Source organism: Trichomonas vaginalis, chromosome III (assembly GCF_026262505.1).
Source record: "Trichomonas vaginalis G3 chromosome III, whole genome shotgun sequence".
In the NCBI taxonomy this organism is placed as follows: Eukaryota; Parabasalia; order Trichomonadida; family Trichomonadidae; genus Trichomonas; species Trichomonas vaginalis.
In genome coordinates, this window is record NC_067205.1 from 12,179,456 (window position 1) to 12,196,601 (window position 17,146).

Here is a 17,146-nt window from a genome sequence, read left to right on the forward strand (position 1 = left end):
TTCATACAATATTTCTGACATTGAAGAACAAATTAACATTATTGCTAACACTTCCCCCTATTCACATGTGTTAATTTATATCAACCGTTCAGGTTCACCTTCAGATGATACATTTGAATCTTTAAAGCATTTAATCAAAATTCCAATTATTTATTTATCACAAGAAGAAGCAGAAGATTATTTAAAAAACTTTTTAATGTATAAAGAATTATATAATATAATCAAGAAGCAAGGATTAGAGGATAAAATTATTGATAAACAACGGGATGAATTATTTGAAACACTTTCTATTTCAAATTTTGATAGAGAATTTTTGCATTCACTCATTTTTCTAGATGATGCAGTGAAATCAAAACTAATAACAAATGAGAAATCATATTTTAATCAGTTATTAACTCAATGTCGACACATTCAGTGTTCATTCTTCATGTCTGTTCAATACTTCAAAGCATTAAGCACAAACATTAAATCAAACCTATCAACACTTTTCATTTTCAGTGGGTTTAGTCGTCAACAGTTGAACGTTATGCTTTATCAAGTGAATTTACCAATGAGCATTAATGAACTTTACACACAATATCAGCAATTAGGTGAACATGGAAAAATAATAGTTGATTTAAATAAAGGAGGTGTTAAATTTGATTAACTTTTTATAATTAATTTTTATTTTTTATTTATAATTAAACATGACTGAAATAGCAAATCTTCTACAGGTTCCATTAAAACAAGGAACAAACAAAAAGGGTGCATATAGTAGAACTATGAAAGTTCCTGATGGAATGAAAGAATTAGTTCATATTGTTGCTGGTCTTCAAAAAGATGTTAAACAAATGAGAAACGTTTTAACATTACCAGAAGCTCAAGCATATGCCAAACGTCAAGGTCCAAATTGGGAAGCACACGAAGCAGACATTACGGTCCAAATGGAAAACCTGATGGTATAAATGAAGTTTTCATTACTGATGGTCAAGGTAATATTAAAGTCATAAATGGTTACAAATTAACTATAACTGATTATCCTAAACGTAAAGCATATAATGAACGTTATCCTATGCAATTTGATGAAAATGGAAAAGCTGTTAAACAATACATTGGAGAAGGTGAAGATGGTCCAATTAATTCATACCGTTATAATCCATATTCTTATTTCAATGAAGAATTAAATGCTATTGAAGAGGGACCGGATGGATTACCACGATATTCTAACAAGTTTGATGGTCAATATGCAAATATTAGACCTGAAATTTCAGCTAAGAAATTCTTTAAAGTTGCTTTATTCGATCCAGTTTTCGCAAATGTTAAAGATGAACTTAAACAGCAATTCCAACCAATTATAGTAGCAAGAATTGCATCAGGTGCTTTATCTCAAGCATTCAAAGATTTAATTAAGAAACCATTATATCAGCAACGAGATTTAACTTATGATTTAGTTAAGGAATCAGATAAAAGAAAATTTGAGAAATCAGATGATTATAAGAATGCAATTAATGAATATATTAGGTCTATTAATTACAATGAACCAGCTAAAAATCAACTTCAAGAACAAATACAGGGAATAATAGATTCAAAACTTCCAGCAAAATAAAAGTTTAAATATATTTTTTTATTCGATTATAAATGAGAAGACGTTTCACTAGTCAAAAGAACACTAACGCAAAAGCAGAGATTACGGTTGGTTATAACGTAAATGATGATAAATCACGAATTATTCAAAATGTTAAAGTTAATGTTAGCCCTGAATTAACAAGGTCAGCAACTCAACCAAATTTATTAACTCGTGACTTACCGAAAAAGGAGGAGGAGCAAAATAAAGAAGATGGAGACCCAATCATTTTATCTGAACCCGGTAAAGAACCTGTTGAAATTCCCACTTATCCAACATACCCAGCACCACTTGATAACCCATATAAAATAGACATTAATTCTGAATTAATGAAAATTTACCGTGATATAATAATTAATAATTATGATTCAATAATAAATTTAATTGATCAATCCGGTTTAATTATTTTACCTTATGAATCATTAATTCACATTATCGCCATTCTTTGTGATGTTCAAGATTCAGACGTTAAGATTCAATTTTTCATAGATGATGAGGTTTCATGCTGCGGAACAGTTGCAAAAATAAATCCTATAAAGGATATTAGCACAATTAAGATATCAAAGAACGGAACAACAACTGAACTTCATTTAACATATAATGATATTTATAATAAAATAGTTGATGAATATAAAATATCACTTGAAAAATTCTTTGTTAAGGCTATTTAATATTCAAGCATTAACATTATCGAATAATAATCCTTTGAATCATAATCAATAATAATTGACCTTTCACCAGTTTCTATCGTTTGTTTTTTTCTTTTTGTTCCCCACTATCCGGATCGGTCATTGTAATTGTTTTTGTTATAGTATCAGCTTTATCTTTAACTTCAATCTTTTTTCCATCGGGATATTTAAACCAAAATTCCAAAAATTCGATATTGTCAATCTGTTCATATTTTAATCTATCAATTACATTTTTAATACCATCTGAAAATCTTATGAAATGGTCATTATATGGGTTTGATTGAACTAAATTTGAATGAAGTGAAATATAACCTGTTGATGAATATGACACTGACTCATATTTTCTGAAAACACTAAAATTTATAACATGAATGAATTTCTTATTCGTTGAATTTATGAATTCTTGAGGTAATCTTATTCTAGTTTTATTTATCACTGAAAATAACGCTTTACCATATTTTTAATCGTAATAAAAAATGTCAATTATCAATATTATTTCGAATAATAACTGTGAATTAAATTTAACAGTTAGCGGAATTTATAATGTTACTCTCGTTTCTGTGAGTGGTAAATTTAATCCCATTCTTTTAGACCTTCAGATTATATATCATTTATTAAAGATGACCATGAGCCGCATAGCGGCGAGGTCGTAGACCTTGAAAAACGTATGATATGTATATAAAATATGTGATAGCGAAATGGGATATTAACATGATTTTAAGTTATTTAATGAATCATTTATGTTCGTATGGTATGAAGAAAATTTTAAATCAAAACCTGATAAACTTTTGAACTTGATGAAAATAAATAACCTTATTAAATTTCCGCTGAAAATTAAATTTTGTACTCCTCATCTTCGTTCATTGTTGGGGATATTAAATTTTGAAAAAGATGTTGGGGATGTTTTGTATTCTGACACCGGTTCCAATTTCATTTTAATCAAATGTGATAAAGTTAATACCCCAATGAGATTTTCACATCAAACATTAGACCCTAACTCTTACCCATCAATACAAAACATTTTATCCATCAACTTAAACACATTTTCTTTATCATATCCGTTTCAATTATCCGGGAATTCATTTATTCTTCATTCAAAAGATTTATCAAATATTAAATTTAGAATAACTGACCTATTTGATTGTGATTTAGAATTCATGAATGAGATATTATGGCAATTTCAAATAGAAAAAATAGCTGATGAGATAACGGATTAAATATTTATTTTTAAATCGTAATAAATGATTAAACAACAGCAACTTAAGGCGCAAAGCGCCCAGGTCCTTCAGACCATGACATACGCCACATATGCATATAATTCAAAGACGGCAGAACAAACGCAAAGGTTGAAATATGGAGATTTGGAGATAGTATTGAAAAATGACCATTTCGAATTCGTTTGCAAAGGTGGTGCAGTGATATCAAATATAAAAGAAATTTTATTTATGAATTCTAAAATTAAAGGTATAACGGATGATATAACATCCATTCCACCAGAAGAACAGAGATATTACGCATTAAATGCATTTCCTAAAGTTTTGAAGATTGGAAGATTTAATTTAAATGAGGAATTCATAGAAGGTTTCCTAAATGACATAATGAAGAAGGTGGATAAGGAATATGTGGATAGTGAGTTAATGAAGAAAGCAGATAAGGAATACGTTAATACTGAATTAAATAAGAAGGCGGATAAGGAATACGTTAATACTGAATTAATGAAGAAAGCAGATTTAGTTTATGTAAATACCGAGTTAAATAAGAAAGCAGATGTTGATCATACACATGTTCAATTCGATGAATTAAATAACAGAATTAATCAAACAAATGCAACAGTTAAAAGTAATTATGATAATTTAAATTTCAGAGTTAATGAAAATTCAAGAGTAATTAATCAAAAAGCATTTAAAAGTTATGTTGACCAGGAATTAAATAAGAAGGCAAATTTGGTTTATGTTGATGAAAAAGATAATGAAATTAAAGAAAAGGTTGAAGGGTATCATGAATGGACATTGGAGACTTTTAAAGTTAAAGCTGATACAGAATGGGTTTCGGGATGTTTAGACCTTAAAGCAGATAAAACTTATGTTAACGATGATTAGAGAAGAAAGCAGATAAAACATATGTTAACAATGAGTTAGAGAAGAAAGCAGATAAGGAAAAAGTTATTTCATTCATTAATACTGAGTTAGCAAAGAAAGCTGATATATCATTTGTTAATGAAGAAATAAAACAATCAGAGGTCTATTTTACTCCACCATTTTTAAATTTTATGAAATCATCAGATAAAACATTTCAATCTATTGAATGGTTATGTTTCGATGGAGTGACCACGTATTTATTTTATACAGCTGGGGTGCTTTATTATTTTAAAACAAATGATTTTAAAAACTATGAATCATTTACTCCATCTGTTTGGAATCCTGATACACGAAAGCCAATCATTAATCCAAGAATTTTATATGTTGAATATAATAACGGTAAATTTATGGGAATGATAACGGTTGGAGATGATTTTTGCCCTTGTTATTCATTCGATTGTATCCAATGGTTCAAATGTAATTTAAATCAAGATGCTAAATTTAAATATCCAAATAATCCTATTAGATGTGTTAATAATAAATGGGTACTAATTTATGAAGTCAATCAAATTTTCATTAGTGAGGATGGGATAAATTATTATATGTTTAGTATGATGTCATCAGATTTGGAAATTGATTATACAAGTAAGTGGTATTACATTAACAACATGTATTTTATCCTACAAAATGATAAAATTTATAGATCATATTCAATACCATTTGGTCGTTTTGAACAAATTTTTCAAGCTGATGGAGACATTGAAGCTTTATGTTATGCTTCAAATGTTTGTGTTCTTGTTTCAGGTGGTATGGTCTATTCATATCCTGTAAGTTATAACAGACATATTTATTTATCACAAGATTTTTCACAGGATCCAGAGAAAACACCAAGTTGGGAATTGGTTTATTCATTCACTCCAAAACTTACTCGAAATTATAGATTTACTAATTTATTTTATATTGATGGGTATTTCATTGCTTTAGGATGTGGTGATTTAGTAAATATCAGTAGTGATGGAAGAAATTGGTCTGAAATCACAAAATTTCAAGATGTGAAAAAGCAAATTTTCAAAAATAATACGTTAATATTGATGACAAGACCAGTTTTAATTTCTACCAGTTTCAATATTATATAATAAATTCAATATTCATAATGGATTAAATACAATTCTTGAGATGATTTACCCCATTGGTTCAATATATACATCAATGAATTCAACAAATCCAGCTGATGTATTCGGTTTCGGTACATGGCAACAAATAACCGATCGTTTCCTCTATTGTGCTAATAGTTCAAAACAAACCGGTGGAAGTAAAAAGATTACTGGCGAAAATTTACCTGCTCATAGTCATTATGTTAATTTAAACACTCAAGACTCGGGCTGGCATAGTCATACTTATACTAATTCGTTTGAATATCCTGATGGAAATAATGGATTTCCTGATGGATGGTCTGATAGAGACGCTAGCAGGGGTAAATATTGGTATGGTAATAAAAATAGATGGAATGAAGGATATACTTCAAACGGTTCGGGTACACATTCACATAATGTTTCAGGATATACACAAACGACAGGAAGAGGTACAGATTACATGCCACCTTATATGACAGTTTATGCATGGTTTCGCGTTCAATGAACGCTCAATGTTTGTTTCACAAACTTTAGAACGGCATAATTTAAATTTTTATTTTAGTATAAATGAAGATTCTACCATATGGTGTTATTGGAAGAGATAAAGATGAAAACCCAATATTTGATCCAAAGTTAAAATTAAAGTTACTGACAACAACAACTTGAAAAGTTGCTGAAACCAAAACAGATGAAAAAAGAGAAAAATGAGAAAATGAGAAAGAAAAAAATTTAAATTATGCAATTTTATTTTTATCATAAATGACAAAATTAATTAAGCCAACTATTTCTAAATTAATGATACCAATGAAATCATTTCATGGAGTACTTATCCCAGGTTCTTCACAATTAGCCGGGGCAAGTGTTGTGGCTCAAGGTGGAACATTAGCGAATCCATTCAAATTAACTAAAGATGAACTTAATAAAATGATGATAAAATAACTGATAACAAAATTTTATTTTTATATAAATGGATACCCCACAAGCTCAAAATTTACCACGAATCATAACAAGGGAGGAAATGATAAAAATGATGCAAGAACGAATTAAAAACAACAAACCACGAAAACCGAGAAGATGCGGTTATGCAGTAATGATGGAAAGAAGAACCCAGAAGGGTTCGGCGTCTCGAAGAGACGTTGTCGAAGAGGAATAAAAATTAAATTTGGATTGAGTTTAAAAATTCATCTTTATTAAATTCATCTCTTCCAATCAATTTATTTATTCTATTAAATTCTTTTATTTTTGCTTCACTCAGTTTAAGGATTGAACGGTAAGTTTCTAATTTTTCGATTATTTCTTTCCTCTCTTTATCGTTTCAATTACTTTAGTTTTATGGGCATCAGCCCCACCGCATTGCGGCTTCTTTTTGTAATAGCATATTTTTGATTTAATTCTGTTTAGTTTCTTTTTATATTCATTGTCTGGACTCTGAATCTTAATTGAATCAGGACTCTTGGCTGCTTTGTTGTCACTCATTTCTTACGAAATAAAAAAATTAAATATTATTTAAATATAATGGAGTAATAAAATAAATCGGAATTTCTATTAATTTATTGTCAACTTCAACTAATGCATTGCCGTTAATATATCTAACAAATTCAGCTATTGTGTCAAATCTTCGTCTTCTTTTTGTCATTGATTTATCAGTTTTTCCATAATCGAGATGAATCAAAACTTTATCCCCTTGTTTAAAATTCATGAGCCCCGAATTAATTTGTTCACGTTTAACATCATTTAACCTTTCCATTTGCTTTCTAATATATTCCCATTCTTTTGAAATATCATTTTTCATTTCCACTGGTTTCATGTTTATAGTTCTATGCCATGTATTATTGTAATAATATACTAACTGCTGTATGATGGAGTCATGATTTCCATCCCAGTATATCTGACCGTTAACCCCTAACGCATCTCTAAGAGTTCTCATTACCGCATCAACTATTTTATTATGAAACGTATATGGAGAAGATGAGAAGTAAAAATTAATTTGTGGGAAATAATGAGCCATAGCTGCCTGAAATCCTTTATCACCATCACCCCTTATATTATCTACTCTTTCATGATCTAGTAAGTATTGAATAGCTCTTCTTGTTTCCTGTTCTGTTTTCCCTTTCACCGGAATGCAATATAAATATCTAGTGTTAATGTTAATGGCAAATAAATAAGTAACGTTTCCTTTTGAATATTCCAGATGATCGATTTCGTATGAATATGGATATGGTGCAAATGAAGGGCGACTAAATTTTTCCTTTAACGGTTGAATTTTCGGGTCAATTGGTTTATTTAATATCTTGAAATCCTTTTTAAAATCTTTTTGCTTCTTTAATGTTTGAAATGGATATAATAAAGTGAATGATGAAGGATTAACTGAAGGAGGAGGCGGTACTGTCGTTGGAGGTTTTGGTGTTGCAAGTGGTTTAATTTTATCTGCTTTGATTTTGGATGATGAAGTTTTAGTTGTTGATTTTCCTTTCATTAATTCTGGATGTATTCTATTCATTTGTTTTAAATATGCTGTATATACTTTCCCGCTTCGAGTTTATGTTGAAGGATGAATTCCAAAAGTTGATCTTCATTTAAAAGTCGGGCTGAATATGGTTTAACTAATGAATCATAAATTAAAGCTTGTGCTTCATTTATGGTCTGAAGGACCTGGGCGTTTTGCACCTTTAGCTGTTGAACATTTGCTACTTTCTCTTTTGGTGTTGTTTTCGGCTTTTTCTTCTTTTGTTTTTGTTCCTTTGGCTTTTGCGGCTCAGGATTATATAATTTATATAATTCATCAATATCTTCTTCTGTTAATACTTTATTTTTGAAATCTTTCAACTGTTTAAGTTGTGATTTAGTTTTTCCCTTTGTATATTCATTATTTTTAATTTTGTCTTTAATTTCAGAAATTATTTTATCATGATATTTCAAAATTTCATTTTTATAATATGAATAATAATCCATATCATCACCCGTTATATTTTTATTATGTTTTTGGAGATATGATTTTAATTCATAATAATTAAGAAAATTTTGATTAAGTACTAAATCATCAATTAAATTTTCTAAATCTGCGTTATCCATTTATATAAAAATAAAATAAATGTTTTAAGGGTGCCCACCTCTTTGAATCATAGTATCAAAACCATTATTTACATATTGAATCGCATCATTAACGGTTCCTCCTTCTAAAACGGTATCAAATGGTGGAGTCCAGATTTCCTGATGATGATCATAAAATCCAGCAAAATTAACCGTATTATTAGGTAAAATATGAATCTCAGCGGTATATCTTCTATCTAAATTTGGATGCCTTATATGTATACCATTACTGCCCGGATAAAATCTCAAACCTTGATTTTGTTGACGCATCAAATTATTGAAATTTCTTTCTTCAGGGGTGAATGTTCTTCTCCGTTGACGTTGTGGTGGTGGTGGTGGTCGTTGTTGCTGCTGTTGATGCTGTGGTGGGATTTGAAAAATTCGTTGTGGTTGATTATTTGGAATCTGAAAGTTAAAACCATTTGGTATAAATCTATTCGGTTCCTTTTGTCTCTTCTGTGGCATTTTATTAAAAATAAAATTTTAAATTCATGACTCAATACGTTTTTAAATTGTATTAAATAAATGGCATACAACATCCATTTTCACAACATACAGCCTTAGTGTGTGCTCCTGTTAATGCAGTCTTACCGATTGTTAAGCGAGTCATTGACCCGTTTTTAAGTTGTAAATTAATATTCTGACCATCAAAATCACTTTATCATTTATTATATCCAAATAATTTTTAGGTGTTAATTGTTTATTTTGTCGTAAACTAACACCTTTCATTTTTTGTGCAATCTTTTTAAAATCACTTCCATCAATTGAACCGTTGAATGATGTATAACACTTGGGGCATAAAGCAACCATGTTATCACCTTGTTTCTCAATTGCTAAACCCAATAACTTCTTCTCATGTGCTTTTTCTTCAGCTTTATTCTTTAATTTAGGTTTAAATTTCTCATCAAAACAGAAGAAATCAAATGGTGCGAATTTGAAAATGTTTTTATCATAAAATTGTTTATCGGTAACAATTGCTTGAAATGCTTGAGTGTTAGGAAGACTTGGATCGCCAGCAATAGCCCAATAAGATGAATCAGTATCACCTTCAATGAAATGAAAACGATTAACATTCATGCATTTATACATAAAATCATAAATGAAAACCAAATACCAGTATTTAGCATTATCTAAAGTGAAGAATGCCTCTTGTAAACATGTATCACATCTATAAAATCTATCTTTAAGCATCACTTGATACGTATCCTCTCCTATTTCTCTTATGTTTTTAAACTTATTTGACATACATGCAACGCGTGCCTTCTGTGCATTCATTATTTTAGTCTTTGCGTAATTTTGTGTATTCATTGCATCGTAACCATATGATCCATTAAGCGAAATCTTGCAAAATAAACTTTTTCCTTTATTTCCTTCTAATTCAGCCTTTTGTCTTTCGTTCATAAATTCGTTCGCAAATTCATTAAAGCAAGTGTTTTTAGTAAATGTTAAAATTGATTGAATGTCATCAATGATAAAATTAAACCTGTCGATTAGATACCATAGATAATAAGAAGAAAATGGTTGATATTGGTTGTGTGTTGATGCTAACTGAGTTAATTTCTTCTGTTTCTGGTCAACTGGTAGATTGTTTGATTTCATGTAATTATACATAAAACTGCCAATTGTTTTTTCATCTGTGATAATATCTAAGTTTCTTATTATCGGTAAAAAGTTTATGTAATCATTAATGTATTTTTCATCAATGTGACCCTTTACTTCAGCCACGAATAAAGTATTTTTCTTCTTAATTATTCCCAGTGCTTTTGCTTTCTTTGTTGCTGTATCACAAATGATAACACCATTCAATCTTCCCGGCATATACATTTTATGGTCAGTATATTGAATGAAATCATGAGGATTAGATGAAAATGATGAAGGATATAATGAATTAAAATCAACACCAACGAAATGAGTCATGATGTTGGAAGTGTCCTCATTTGATACAGTTTTAGTTTCTGGACTATATGAAAGTTTATTAATGTGCGTGATTCCTTTAAGATTAACACGATGTTGAACATTTGATAGACCACCAGTAATTCCATTACGGAGAATGTGATAAGCTTCAACTGAATCTAAAGTCATTGGTAAATTATTTTTTAATGCATAATTTCTTCAATTGATTCTTAAACGTTGAACATCTTCATCTTTATTTGATTTTACGACATTGCAATAACAACATATTAACTGACAATTTTCTTTGGTATGTGGTTTTTCATTATCGATTCTATCCAATGTTGGTTTATTTGCATATGTAAACGCTTTACCACACATTTTGCATTTAGATGAAAGGATTAAATCGTGATAGTATTGAAAATCATCCATTGAAACATTATTTTTAGTATCTCTTTCTGCTTTTTCATCTTGTTTCTTATATGATTCAATTTTATATTTCCAATACTTTTTCGTTAATTCAAAACTTGATTCTATCTCTTCCTCAGGATATTTTTCATTAGGATTAAAGTCTTTGTATGCTAAAGCGTAACGAATCATTGAAGCATTCGATGATAAAGAAAGATTATGAAGCATATCAATTTTATAAACAAATGTTTCTTCAATAATTTTATCGATTGGGTCAATCATAATTTCAACATCTTTATTGCAATAATGAATAAAATATTCTAATCTATTTTTAAAATTTTTAGCATCATTGAGATATATTTGATAATCACTATCTGATATAGTTTCTTGAGTTAATGCTGAATAAAATGAATCTTGAGTGAATGGTTCCACTTTATATAACTCTTCTTCGTAATTTTCCCACGTGATGAATTGATAAGGGAAAAAGGATTTAACACGTGATTTATTGTTTCCGAAATCTTGAGTGAATTGGTCTAATGTCCCACCCGCTATATAATTTCTGATGTCAATAAATCTCAATTCATATGGAACGTTTGTTTTCTTTACAATGATTTGCTTAAATTGTGAAGATGAACCCAGCATTGATTTTATTTTCCATTTTGCAGTGTTTAAATCACGAAGAATTAAATTTAAATCAAACTTTCCCGAATTAAAACCTATGATATTCACTTTATTGAATTCCTCATCTAGAAGTTCTTTAAATGCTTCCTTCTGTTTTTCATTTAATGTATGGGACAAAGTCCCCGCCGTTTGCGGCTTCATTAATTCATTGTATTGACTCATATTTGATTTAGCAACTAATGAACAGATTGAAAATAAAAACTCAATCCAGTCAGAAATAAAAGAATCACTTGAAGTTAAGCAAAAATTCCTCGTATATGTTTTATCGTTTAATTTAACCGTTGATGATACCATGAATGGTTTTAAGTAAGCGTTCAAAGTTGCACACTCAGAAAGTTGTAATTCTTCTTTAGTCTCTAATGTTTCAAAGTCAAAAGTAATATAATATCTTGTCGGTTTATAATATTTCTGCAAATTATGAGCTAATAACCACTGATATATCTTCTGTTTCGTAATATGTGGTGCATATGGTTGCTGGGTCTTTTGCAATTGAACGTCTTGAATTAATCTTCCATTATTTTCTTTACATTTCTCACAATGCTTTAAAAATCTTCTTTGGTTTTTCCTTTCTGGATCATCACGGATAGAATAAACTTCTTCTTTACAATATGGACAAACTTTATAGCCGGTTAGTGCTTCAACGTCTGTTATTCTGTCAGCGTGAAGTTTTCCACATGGACTCTGTGTTAATAAAATATTTACTGTTTCAAATTCTGGATCTATCATTATTGATTCCACTAATGGAAAGTCTACCTTATTTATGTCCACGTCTTCTGGTTGAGGATCACAATAATAGAAATCAATATTAACATTTAACATTCTCACTAATCTCTCACTTTCTGATGAAATGTCAAACCCTTCATATGCATCTATTGCTTCATTTAAATAGCTTCTACGAGTTTTAGGATTAACACCATCAGGAATGTTATAGAAGCGTTTAAATAACCTTCTACCTTCTGCTCTAATTTGATTATCATTCATTTTAGCTGTTCCGTTTTTGTTCATTTATGTAAGAATAAAAAATTAAAAAATAAATAAAAATAAAGTTTATTTTTTAAAGCCCATAAAATGAATTAAGAACACATAAATTTTTATCATCTGCGACGTGACGAATACATTTTAATTTACTCAAGAATGCGTACCCTGATACATTAAATCTAATTCCTGTCTTATTTAATTTCACAACTTTGAAAAGGAATGTATGAATAGCTATAAAATGATGAGAAGATGTTTTATGGGTTGCTTCCATTTTTTCTGAAATAAATGAATAAATATAATGTTTATAAGTTTTCATATCTTTTATGTTCTTAATAACGAATGGTATAGACCTTTCAACTTCGTCTTCCTTCGGTGCTGTTCTTTCATATGAAACATTATTGGTATCTTCAACAATGAAACCACAATCACATAAAATTTTATATGTTCAATGGTTTCTTTTGATATTTTATCTAATAAATCAAAAACTTTATCAACACCTGTGCATTTATTTAAATAATAATTTGTGTAAATATCATGATCTTCTTTCTTAATCGTATTAGTTGCATATGTCACGTTTTTAAGAGCTTTTTTGAATTTCTCAGAATCGAGAGGGGGTGAAAGTAAGATACAAGGGTATTCTTCATTATCAATAAATTGTAACTTATGTTTACGAATAAATTTAGTACCTTCTTCTGAAGATGTTTCGTCTATTTCACCATCTAATAAATTTTGTGTTGATTCTGAGACATAATTTTTATATCTTTCTTCATGAGATTTCTGTACTTCTGATTCTGAAGCTGGGATATTCATTAAACCCTCTACTTCATTTTCATTATATTTTTCAACTTCTCTTAATTCCTTAATTTTTTCATCTATTTCATCTCTTATTTTTTTCAGTCTTTCAATTTCATTGTATTCATCATCTTTAATCCGTTCTTCATAATATTCAGGGAAAACATCAGGTTCTTTAGGTTTTTCTTCTTCAGATGTGGGATATAAGAAATTTATAACATCATCTTTATTCATTTTTCCATCATAATCTAAATCATTTAATAACTCGGTAAATTTTTGACAATTTCTTAAATAATATTTATTAACTTCATAACCTACCTCCTCTAATATATCCTTTATTTCCTCGTTTGTGAATCCTAATTTTTTCACGTCGTTAGTCTTGACACTCATTTCATACAAAATAAAAAAAATAAAATAATAAACATAACTAAGTTTTAATTTTTCGTAATAAGTTTATTTTATTTTTATATATAAATCATTCTTAAGGTCAAACAGACTTCTTATTTTTATATGAAATTCATCCTCTTTAATGTCATCAATGATTTCCATTTCATTATTTTCAATTTCTTCTTCTCGTTTATGAGGTCTTTGATTATGACTCCATTGATTCCATGAAATTAAATATTCTTTATCATTATATTTATACCTCATTAGCTTATTTTGGCTTTCATATTCATTTAATAATTCACAATCTTCATTTTTAAATTGAAGTTTAACCCATTCAGGATTTAAACAATGTTTAATTAATCGCGGAATATCTGACATCATCTATATATAGCTTCTTTTATAAAAGATAAAAAAATAAATTATTTTAAAATTAATGTTAATTTTTTAAAATGTGTTTAGTATATAATATTTATTACTAATTTATTTAATAATGTCGCGCTTTCTTACGAATTCATGACTTAAAAAACGTAAGAAAAAATTTTTATATCATATATATATAGAAGATGTGAAAATATACCTTCATCTATATATAGACGTAACAAAAAAAGTCACTAAACCCATCAACATATACTACTAAAGAAGTAAAGAATCATAAAGAATCTACTCCACTCATTTTAGCATCAGAAAAAGGTCATCTTGAAGTTGTTGAATATCTTATCTCTGTTGGAGCTAATAAAGAAGCAAAGGATATAGATGGAGAAACTCCACTCATTCTTGCATCAAGAAAAGGTCGACTTGAAGTTGTTAAATATCTTATCTCTGTTGGAGCTAATAAAGAAGCAAAGGATATAGATGGAGAAACTCCACTCATTCTTGCATCAAGAAAAGGTCGACTTGAAGTTGTTAAATATCTTATCTCTGTTGGAGCTGATAAAGAAGCAAAGGATATAGATGGAGAAACTCCACTCATTCTTGCATCAAGAAAAGGTCATCTTGAAGTTTTTAAATATCTTATCTCTGTTGGAGCTGATAAAGAAGCAAAGAATAATAATGGAAAGACTGCTCTCGATGTCGCAAGTGTTACTGTGGAATACTTTTTGAAGACAAAAATGAATAACGAATAAATCTAGGGAATAATAAAAAATTTAAAATAATATCCTTGTTTTATTATATTTACTAATATAGAAATGCTATATTATGGGTTGAAGAATAATTTTATATCAAGAGCAGCAATAAATCGGAAATGAATATGGAAATTCAAGAAAACTCAGATTATGTCACTTTTCTCATAAAATAAACCGGACAATATAAAAAGACAGTATAGTGCATGAGATATATATTTGATTCAATTGAATTTAGGCCATTTTTGAAATCAATTGAATTGAAATCCGATAAAAAGTTTTTTTATATAATTCAAAAATGTTGAATTACTATGGGAACGAAAGTCAAAGCACTCTCGCAACTGAAGAAAGTTCAAGTTTATGCGAGAAAAGCCTTCTAGATACAGCAGAAAGGAAAGAACTTGAAGCAATACAAAACAAAGTAACAAAATACAAGAAAAGGAAACTATACTTTACTTATCTCAGAAAGCTGTACTCGCCTTTGCTATTTGTAGGCTTAGTTGCAGGTGTTCTCTGCGGAATTATCATTGGTTTGTATCAATACCTTGCAGAAGAGTTAACAGATGCAAATATTTACATATACAACTTGATAAGAAAAGATAAAAGGTATATTGCTGCAGCTTTAGGCGTTAATATCATAATTGGTTTAATTATTGGTTTTGCAATTGATTACTTAAAAGAAATCAGAGGTAGTGGCATTCCTTACATAGAAAGTGTCGCTCGAGGCAACTTACAAGTTACTTGGTACTCTTCCCTTCCTGGAATGTTCATTATCAGTTTACTTGGTATCTTTTCTGGTTTACTTATTGGCTCTGAAGGTCCATCTGTCTTCTTAGGCGGATGTATTGGCTACGCGATTGCCAAAATCCTCAAAAGGAACAGAATTCCAGATATGTTGCTTGTTGCTGCTGGTTCATCAGCAGGATTAGCTGTAGCATTCGATGCACCTCTTTCTGGTATGATTTTCGCTCTCGAAGAAGTTTATCGAAAATTTTCTACGCAAATTATTCTTGTTTCAGTTATTACAGTGTCTGTATCACAAATTATTTCACATCTTATCTTTGGCGACAAGAGATTAATCATCAATCCCGTACAAATTGAACAATTTGACATTTTACACTTCGGCATCTCATTATTCTGTGGAGTATCAGGTGGAATCCTCGGTTCATTGTTCAATATTCTTATTTGCCATGCAAGAAACTGGTTCAAATACATTAAATGTCTTCCACTTAAATTATACGTTGTTATTCCAGAAGTTGTTACTGTTTTTGTCATCTACTTCCTTCCTGATGGTGCTTACGGTGGTTCTGCATGTCTTAAGAAGACTCTTGATGACAAATTTAAGACATGGGAAGTTGGAGCTCTTCTTGGTGTCAGAATCATCTCCATTTTACTTTGTTTTGCATCAAAGACTTCCGGTGGAATTTTCATCCCAATGCTTTCGGTTGGAGCTTTGTGGGGCTCATTAACTGCCAAATTACTCATAAAAATTGGCATTGAATCAAAGAACTTTTCATATATGTCCTTAATAACTATGTCTTCTTTCTTCACAGCTGTTGTAAGGGCTCCTTTAACAGCTGTCATTCTCCCGGTAGAATTTACTGAACAATTTACTGGCTGGCTCGGGCCAATAACCGCTGTCGCAGGTGCCTATATCGTCGCTGAGTTCTTCCGCGTGGAGCCTCTTTACGAAAAATTGATGGAAGTTTTGGTTGAAAAAAGAGATGAAGAAGAAGTCAACAAATTCGACGAATTTTCATTCATTGTAACTGTGGAATCAACAATTGCTGGTCAATGCGTAAGAGATCTCATTCTTCCTGAAGGAACAACGATTACTCATATTATTAGAGATAAAACTCTCTTCTTCCCCTCGGATACAACTGAAATACTTGAAGGAGATGAGGTTTTCTTCATGTGTGAGGCAGACAAAATGGCAGATGTTGAAGATATGATTGGAAAAGTTTTCTAATTCATTTTTTAATATGTTATTTTGTTCTTAAACTGTTATGTTTTTTCTATCGACTATTAAATTGTGCAATATTTATAAACAAACAAATATCAAAGTTAGATTTCAAGTAATTAGCTGAATATTTTTCAATCTATGCATACAAAACAATTTATAAGATGGAGTATGATTTAATTTTGTTATTTGTTTCATATTATTCTCAGAAATTTTTGCTGACCAAATTTCTGCACTTCGAATTTCGATCCATGATAGTGGGATTTAAACACACTGGAAGTTACTAGCTTATTTTGGTTAAAAGATTTATAAAATTGGGATGTACAGGAATGTAAA

At 29.6% G+C, this 17,146-nt stretch overlaps 6 protein-coding genes and 6 pseudogenes across 12 annotated transcripts, besides 1 other annotated feature; 6 read left to right on the forward strand and 6 right to left on the reverse strand.

Moving 5' to 3' along the window:
- Window positions 1-26: 26 nt before the first annotated feature.
- Window positions 27-7,736: a mobile genetic element.
- On the forward strand, window positions 197-646 carry TVAGG3_0687260 (uncharacterized protein; the record flags this gene model as incomplete). The annotated part of the gene is made up of 1 exon (XM_001315304.1): window positions 197-646. The coding sequence occupies one exon, from the start codon at window positions 197-199 to the stop codon at window positions 644-646; it is 450 nt and encodes a 149-aa protein (XP_001315339.1).
- Window positions 687-1,585, forward strand: TVAGG3_0687270 (annotated as a pseudogene). Its single transcript has one exon. A coding segment is annotated over exon 1 (899 nt).
- TVAGG3_0687280 (uncharacterized protein) lies at window positions 1,618-2,274 on the forward strand (the record flags this gene model as incomplete). The annotated part of the gene is made up of 1 exon (XM_001315303.2): window positions 1,618-2,274. One exon carries the CDS (start codon window positions 1,618-1,620, stop codon window positions 2,272-2,274), a length of 657 nt encoding a protein of 218 aa, XP_001315338.2.
- TVAGG3_0687290 lies at window positions 3,534-4,727 on the forward strand (annotated as a pseudogene). The gene has a single exon. A coding segment is annotated over exon 1 (1,194 nt).
- Window positions 5,580-6,037, forward strand: TVAGG3_0687300 (annotated as a pseudogene). The gene has a single exon. A coding segment is annotated over exon 1 (458 nt).
- TVAGG3_0687310 lies at window positions 6,660-6,979 on the reverse strand (annotated as a pseudogene). Its single transcript has one exon. A coding segment is annotated over exon 1 (320 nt).
- A 1,126-nt stretch (window positions 7,737-8,862) lies between the features above and the next one.
- Window positions 8,863-9,058, reverse strand: TVAGG3_0687320 (uncharacterized protein; the record flags this gene model as incomplete). The annotated part of the gene is made up of 1 exon (XM_051242923.1): window positions 8,863-9,058. A coding segment is annotated over one exon (196 nt), but the record flags the coding sequence as incomplete, so codon positions are not given.
- Window positions 9,059-9,110: 52 nt separating this feature from the next.
- Window positions 9,111-10,675, reverse strand: TVAGG3_0687330 (annotated as a pseudogene). Its single transcript has one exon. A coding segment is annotated over exon 1 (1,565 nt).
- Window positions 10,676-10,705: 30 nt separating this feature from the next.
- Window positions 10,706-11,533, reverse strand: TVAGG3_0687340 (uncharacterized protein; the record flags this gene model as incomplete). The annotated part of the gene is made up of 1 exon (XM_051242924.1): window positions 10,706-11,533. The coding sequence occupies one exon, from the start codon at window positions 11,531-11,533 to the stop codon at window positions 10,706-10,708; it is 828 nt and encodes a 275-aa protein (XP_051089511.1).
- Window positions 11,534-12,626: 1,093 nt separating this feature from the next.
- On the reverse strand, window positions 12,627-13,732 carry TVAGG3_0687350 (annotated as a pseudogene). Its single transcript has one exon. A coding segment is annotated over exon 1 (1,106 nt).
- A 688-nt stretch (window positions 13,733-14,420) lies between these two features.
- Window positions 14,421-14,699, reverse strand: TVAGG3_0687360 (uncharacterized protein; the record flags this gene model as incomplete). Its single annotated transcript, XM_001305821.1, has 1 exon — window positions 14,421-14,699. One exon carries the CDS (start codon window positions 14,697-14,699, stop codon window positions 14,421-14,423), a length of 279 nt encoding a protein of 92 aa, XP_001305822.1.
- A 449-nt stretch (window positions 14,700-15,148) lies between these two features.
- TVAGG3_0687370 (voltage-gated chloride channel protein) lies at window positions 15,149-17,129 on the forward strand (the record flags this gene model as incomplete). Its single annotated transcript, XM_001305822.2, has 1 exon — window positions 15,149-16,819. One exon carries the CDS (start codon window positions 15,149-15,151, stop codon window positions 16,817-16,819), a length of 1,671 nt encoding a protein of 556 aa, XP_001305823.2.
- Between the last annotated feature and the right edge of the window lie 17 nt (window positions 17,130-17,146).